This window comes from Pinus tabuliformis, chromosome 5_2, assembly GCF_031772625.1.
Source record: "Pinus tabuliformis cultivar Carrire ecotype Pingquan chromosome 5_2, CPIR1, whole genome shotgun sequence".
Lineage (NCBI taxonomy): Eukaryota > Viridiplantae > Streptophyta > Pinopsida > Pinales > Pinaceae > Pinus > Pinus tabuliformis.
The window spans coordinates 174,432,461-174,439,419 of NC_142306.1; the positions used below are offsets into that span (position 1 = coordinate 174,432,461).

General features: G+C 36.3%; 1 protein-coding gene across 1 annotated transcript; it reads left to right on the forward strand.

The window, feature by feature from the left end:
* The first annotated feature begins 726 nt into the window (after positions 1-726).
* Positions 727-1,560, forward strand: LOC149158105 (uncharacterized). The gene has a single exon (XM_089433880.1). It carries the CDS (start codon positions 727-729, stop codon positions 1,558-1,560), a length of 834 nt encoding a protein of 277 aa, XP_089290006.1.
* Positions 1,561-6,959: the final 5,399 nt, after the last annotated feature.

Below are 6,959 nucleotides of genomic sequence, written 5' to 3' on the forward strand. Positions count from 1 at the left end.
GCTTTTGCCCCTGATTATGCTAGTTCTTCTCATATCTAAGGCTGTTGGTGATGTTTTTAATGGAGGATTTTATGAAGAGCAAGCTCGGCTGAGAGGTATCCCATTGCTCGAATCGAGGCCAAAACAGTATATGCGCAATATGATTGCCAAAGAAGCTTGTGTAAATCAAAAGGTTGCATATTTTCCACGTGTCGTTAAGGTTGGAGATGTAGTTGCAATGCTACAGAGCAATAGTCATAATGGTTTCCCTGTAATTGATCATCTACAAAATGGAGAAACAGAGTATCTATATATTGTAGATAAGTTTGATGGTGGCGGTGGCATCAGAGTAAAGCAGCAATATCTCTACATGGTTGCTTTAACTTAATAATCCCATATTCGTTTTTCTTCTCGGCATTCTTCAAGCGTTGTTCCATCCAGGGGTTGATTTCCATTATTGTGATAAGATGCTCTGCCAGATAGCCTGAAGCCCATTGAAAGGAGAAACCACATTCATGTTTAGATGGACGAGAGTTGTTTGTTATTTACACGGTAAAGTGAGAAGAGAACAATTGCCATGAGGTTAATGCATTTAATATTATATCATTCCTTTATTTGGGGAGGTTACAGATAGTCTTTGGAGTGGGAGTCATCTCCATTGTTATATATTTTGTCCTTTAAACGAGGATTCTACTGGATGGAACTAGTCAAAGGAAAGGGAAGCAAGTGCATATCCCCTTCTTGTCAATGGGACAGGGAAGCAACTTCAGAAGGCGTTTGAAAATATTTACAGTTGCCTTGACAATATATTTGGATTACAAGACAATCCAGAAGAAGGACGAATGGATTACTGTGGATAAACGGGATGATCTATGGGAGAGAGCTCATGAACGGAATGCTAATCGCCTTCTTAGTGCCATGATTGAATTAGAAGGATTATGGGTGAAATTAGGCCAGTATCTCTCTACCCGTGCAGATGTTCTTCCCGATGTTTATATACAGCTGCTCAAGCAGTTACAGGACTCTCTTTCACCTCGTCCATTATCAGAGGTTTACCAGACCATAGAGAAAGAGTTGGGAAAGCCCAAAAGTGAAATATTTACGGATTTTGATGAAACACCTCTTGCCACAGCTTCGATAGCCCAAGTTCATCGAAGTCGTTTGAAGGATGGACGGGATGTGGTTGTAAAGGTTCAGCATAAGGGCATCAAGGATGTCATTCTTCAGGATTTGAAGAATGCTAGGACAATTGTTGAATGGATAGCCTGGGCAGAATCACAATATGATTTTAGTCCAGTGATTGATGAATGGTGTAATGAAGCACCCAAAGAACTCGACTTCAACACAGAAGCTGAAAATACACGAAAGGTTGCCAGGAACCTTAATTATCGAAGCAGGCAGAGTGATAGTTCCGTTGCTAATTATGTTGATGTACTTATTCCTGAAGTCATCCGGTCAGCAGAAAAAGTTCTTGTTTTGGAATACATGGATGGGGTGCGGTTAAATGACAAATGTAAAACAGGGAACCACGCCAAGGCACTAGATCCGGCCCTCATTTACGCCACAGAATGTCAATCATAAACAGAAAAATAGGAACCAATTTCCTATTTCAAGACCTCGGAAAGATCTGCGCTCCAGCATTTATATTTTTATTAGTCAATCAGAGGATTTTTAGGGACATGGTTTTAGAATAGAAGGCTTTTCTATTTTTGAATTTTTTTTGTAATTTTAGTTTAAAACAGCGCCCAGATTGTGGGTTGATCTGTTGTTTTGTTTTAGAATAGTTTATAAAATAATAATTTTGTAATAAAAAAAGAGAAGGAAGGAGGGAGAGTTTTTTCTGAGCGCTGGGAGCTGCTGGAGAAGCAGAGAGCTTTTTATTGTACAGTTTTATGACAGAGAATTTAATGGAATTTCACAGCTCTGTTTGCTGAGATTCATGTGGTATGTTGATTTAGCATAAGTTTTTCCCTTTGTCTCATATGTAATCAGTTATGTTCCATTTCATTTCATGACCCTTTCAAGCTGAACAAATGAAGTGATTAGGTAGGAATTCATAGTATTATATGCTCCTCCTATAAGTTTGTTCGCATTCGATGTTTTCTACTGTTTAAGGAGGATTCAGAGTTATTGTCTGCCCTCCTTAGCTCCTCACCAGTCTTGCCATCCCATTTGAAACCAGATTTGGTGTTAAATTGCATGCCTACCTTGCCTCAGTTGATAACCTGTGTAGTCATTATATTTTTCTGTTTGAAGCTGTGATTTTGCCCATGTAGCCCAGAAAAGCCCCGTCATTCCATTAAAAAACCCCAAAAATCATTAAATCCAAACCCCCTATCAATTTACTAGCCTAAAATCCTTATTCTTAATTGGTCAGCCTAATCATATTGAAAGATCTATCGAATCTGACCCAAGAGAGCCTTCTCATACCTCGTAGGGCTAGCTATGAGGTGAAATGGTTTGATGTAGCCTTGAAGGTTTACCTTCCTCAGCCTAGGGTGAAATCTCAAGCGCTAACAGGTTTAATTGTAGTATCTTTCTTTGGAGACATGTTGGAAAATAACAATAGTACTCATCTTATCATAACTTTTAGTCACCAAAGAAAATGGAATCTCCTAATCAACAGTTATGTCACTTGTAAGTTATGTGTCTTTAAACCCTTAATTTGGAGAATATCTGAATAGATGAATATTTTCTTGATATATATCTAAGATTTGAGTCCTTCTAGATTTGAAACTTTGGTCTATGATACTCTAATATGTATTTTCTGCAGTTCCACAGATGTGACTGGAATTTGATGTGCCAAGTGAAATTTATGGTAACTTTCCCAAAACTTGTTGGTTTTTTGCCTCTTCCCACAAACACACGTGTATAGCATGCCACATGCCCAATTCTTCAAATATAATTATAAAAATTGTACCCGTGATACTTTTGCATGTCTCCTAAAATCCTTGAAGATTTCACAATCTAAAAAGTCCCAAAAAATAAGATATATCAAAAATACCAAGTTGACCAGTTTAAAATTTCTTTTAGGATCATTCACAAATGCTAACTTCCACAAAGTATAACTTTGAAAGTATAGCGAAACAAATTCTAAAATTTGAAAGGGATGTTCCTAAATATTTTTCCTTAATATGTTTCAAGTTTCAACAATGATATCACCATAGTCGGGTCCATGATAATTTAGGATGTCATTTTAGATCCAGAGTAACCCAAATCCATTTTAAATTGTTATTTATGGAGTTAGTTTGAGGAAAGCCTCATTAAACCTACTTGATCTATTGGTAGGAGAATATGATGAGTTTCCTTGTGGTTAATCCATCTGCTAATCCATGACATGCATAAAAGAATCTTTTGGACCTAAAAACCTATCACATCATCTTATCAAACCAATAACAATGAGTCAACGCAAACAATATGATGATTCATATGACTTGGAACCTCTAACGACTAACCTAGTGATAGATATGCAAGTGTGTTTGGGTAAGGTCCACCTGGGCATGCTACCCACAATCACCCTAGTCAGTGTTTTACAAAATCAACCCCTATGTGCAAAAGTTGCATTAATTATTGAGAAAAACCTTAGTTCTAGAGATCGTTGAATAAACATTTATTGATTAATGAAATCATAACAAAGGGGTGCCCCTAGCTATAACCTGGTGTTAGGAATCTAATGCAATTGGCATTTCACCCATTTGAGTCTCAGTTAGAGTTTTATGGTGAGTTGGAACTCGCTTCCTAAATTGATTCAAGGACAAATTATGAACTTCGTTTAGGGGCATATAAACCAAACCAACTCAAATAAAATATTTTTCGGGAAATGGAATCATAGGAGAGGGGTGTCCCTAGTTGTAACCATATGTTAGGAGTCCAATGTAATCAATAGTTTTCCCATCTAAGTTACAATTAGAGTTTTATGGCAAGTTGCTAGTTGCTTCTTTAAGGCATTTAGGGGTACATGTCACAAATTTGTTACATTATCTCACAGATAGTGAAACCCTAGTCCATAAATGTGCCAACCAAAAATAGATTAGGCCATGAGGTAAGTGAGAAAAGGGTACCTATAAAGGCAATACAAAATCCAAAATCTAACAAATATATGAATTTTCTTCTCGTTGCATTTTTTGCATTTTATTGTGAGCTTGCTTTGTAACACCTCATTTTGATTTTCCTTAGGGTGTAAATATAAATATGTCTAAGAGTCATTACGAGTCACAACATGAGAGTCTTGTTTATTTTTAAGTTGAAATGGATAAATTAGTAACAATGTAAATGTATACCATTATTAATGAAAATTTGTTGCAAAACTAATTGAAGAGTGGAGCACCTACACTAACCATGTTTTTCTCTAGCTAGAGAGACATTTAAGGGTTCATTGAGACCCTGTGCTAAGTGAGAAATGAGGAATTATACTATAAACTTGTTGTGAAGGAGAGTAGCTTTCATTAACATCCTTTACCTGAGTAAATTAGAGTTCCCTTGGTGGTATCATATTTTTATTATAAGTTGTTAAATGACAATACAACTAAGCTTATGGTTGAATGGAAAAGAACTCACGCTTTATCAATTGAAGGCATTTAACTATTCAAAACAATTGTGTAATATAGATATATCTAATATTGTTAAAAACCAATATCCTAATATGAAGTTCAATCTTAACCCTTTCAAAGAACTATTATTTCCATCATTTGAATTTTACGCAGACAAGAGAACAGTCACTAGAATATTGAAAGAGATGGGTGTGGTTATCATTAAATTCATATAAAAATGAGGGAAGAAAAGCTCAAGCTAGGTTTGTGTATTGGCGTTAGAGAGATTCATAATCATTTTCTATTTGTATCAAGGAAATTATATATGCATCACGGGAAGAGGTTTTATACATTACGTAGTGGGCCATTGCGATGCTATATGTGTGTGTTGAACAGCATGCCCAGATTCAAGCTTTAGCTGCTAATTTTGTCACCACTCAGAGACAAATACAAACGCATAGACTTAAACCAAGCCAAATTGAAAATTCAAAAACTAATGCTAGGGTTTCTTCTGGTTTCGTTGTAAACGTGTGGAGTTATAATATTAGTACGCCAAACCTAGCAATTATGCCCAAACAGACATTGTTCTTTGCTGAAGATATCACCATTGTGCTTTTCCCACTACTAATTATGAACCCTTAAGAAATTAGGTTAATAGGCATTGAAAAGAGAGTATGTTAATGTACCTAGGTTTGAGTTATTAATCAAAGATTATGATCTTAAAAGCAATAATGACGATCTTGTTTATCTTTTAGAGCATTCTACATTGCTAAACTATCAGATTTAGAGAATAATGAATTCATTTGAAAGTGCAATAATCAACCCAAGCTTAATGAGTTAGAGGAAACAATTTTGTATAATTTTCTCAATGTTCTACTTGATCATTGTAGTCTTATTCAATATTTATTAGACTCAAAGGTACTTAAAGAGAGGGAGCATGTTGTATCTCATGAAATTCCTACTTCTATAAAATAGGTTTGGGCATGGAGAAATCAATTAGCAATTATTTGTGCTCGTAACCCAATTAACCAAAAATTTATTTTGTGGGCTTATAGTCAAATTTCATGATCAATGGGATAGATTTACGATTCACCTTTGAAAGGGCAAGAAAGTCTACTTGCTCGGATATGTTTGACAAAGAGATTATGCTAAGATCCACAACTAAGGGTGACAAGATGGAGCTATAAAGAAGGATCGTGTAGTGTCAGGTAAGCCACTTATTCTATAATTTGAAAGCGATAACAAGCCCTCAAAAAGGATCCTTAGAGCCACCCAAGTTGCTAACAATGCACTTCATGAATGGGTTAAAAAAATTGTTCCTAAAAGAAAAAAATACTCATGTCATCATTGGTGTTTTTGGGTTCCTTTATGAGCAATGGCATTTTAGAGCCACTATAAAGTTTTGTCTACTTCTTCTCTTAATTTTATCATAACACAAAACAACTACTCTTAACTTTCTTTCTGAGCCACGACAATTTAGACCAAGAAAAGAGTATTATGCTTCTATTATAAACAAGTTTCTAACTTCTAGTAGCCTTGACACAAATTTGGTTGAAATAGAATCCGCCAAAGCATACTCGTCCCCAGAGTTGCGAGAAATAAATTTTCTAATTTAAAGTTTGATAAGATTGTGAGTAGTGTTGCTTCTGTCATGAACACATGGAGATACTTTTATTCATCTATATATGAATATGGCCCAAAAAAAAATCCAGGGAAAAGACCCTAGCAGTGATTAGGAAGGATATGTTGTCCCTATTTCAACAAAAAAAGTAGAATTTGTAAAGTTGCAAGGGAGGTGGTTTAAGAGCATGTTGAGATCGTTGGACCCGCCAACATGTCAAGGGGATCTCCCCAGTAAGAAGTCCCAACTAGACCTCAGACTATTTGGAGTAGGAGTCCCAGCAGTGGGTGGTAATGTAGTGCCTTGACCGCGGTAGCGCGCATAGGTAAGTATGATAGCGTTGGTCAGAAGAATGTGTGTGACCTTGCAACGAGTCAAGTGAGAAGCATGGGGGTTCTAACGCACAGAGGGGAAGAGGAAGTGTGTCCCTTAGAATCATGTAATAGTAAGTAGCCTGAAAGGAACACATGAGTGGAATGACATCATAAGCTGGAAGCGGAATAGTCCACAATCCAAAGTGACGGGTTAATCCAACAACACGCCTTCAACAAGATTCATATAACCACATACAAAATAGTTCATACACAAATGTGTAAGTTAAAAAACAAACATTGCTAAAGCAACCAGAATAGTCCAACTACAATAACAAAATATGCATGAAAATGTGTTGGCTCAATTATATTATTAAGTGAAAGTTCCATCCATACGTACACCATTGACAACCACTAGCCCCAATAGTGGAACGTTATAGTCAACACCGTCTCCTCCTCCAAAGAAGTATACTCGCTCTATGTTGTGGAGAAGCCAAGGCTCATCACAATACTCTCCAA

Bases quoted from the DNA above. Each gene is read 5' to 3' on its own strand.
- LOC149158105 (XM_089433880.1), top strand. From the start codon at position 727: ATGGGACAGGGAAGCAACTTCAGAAGGCGTTTGAAAATATTTACAGTT.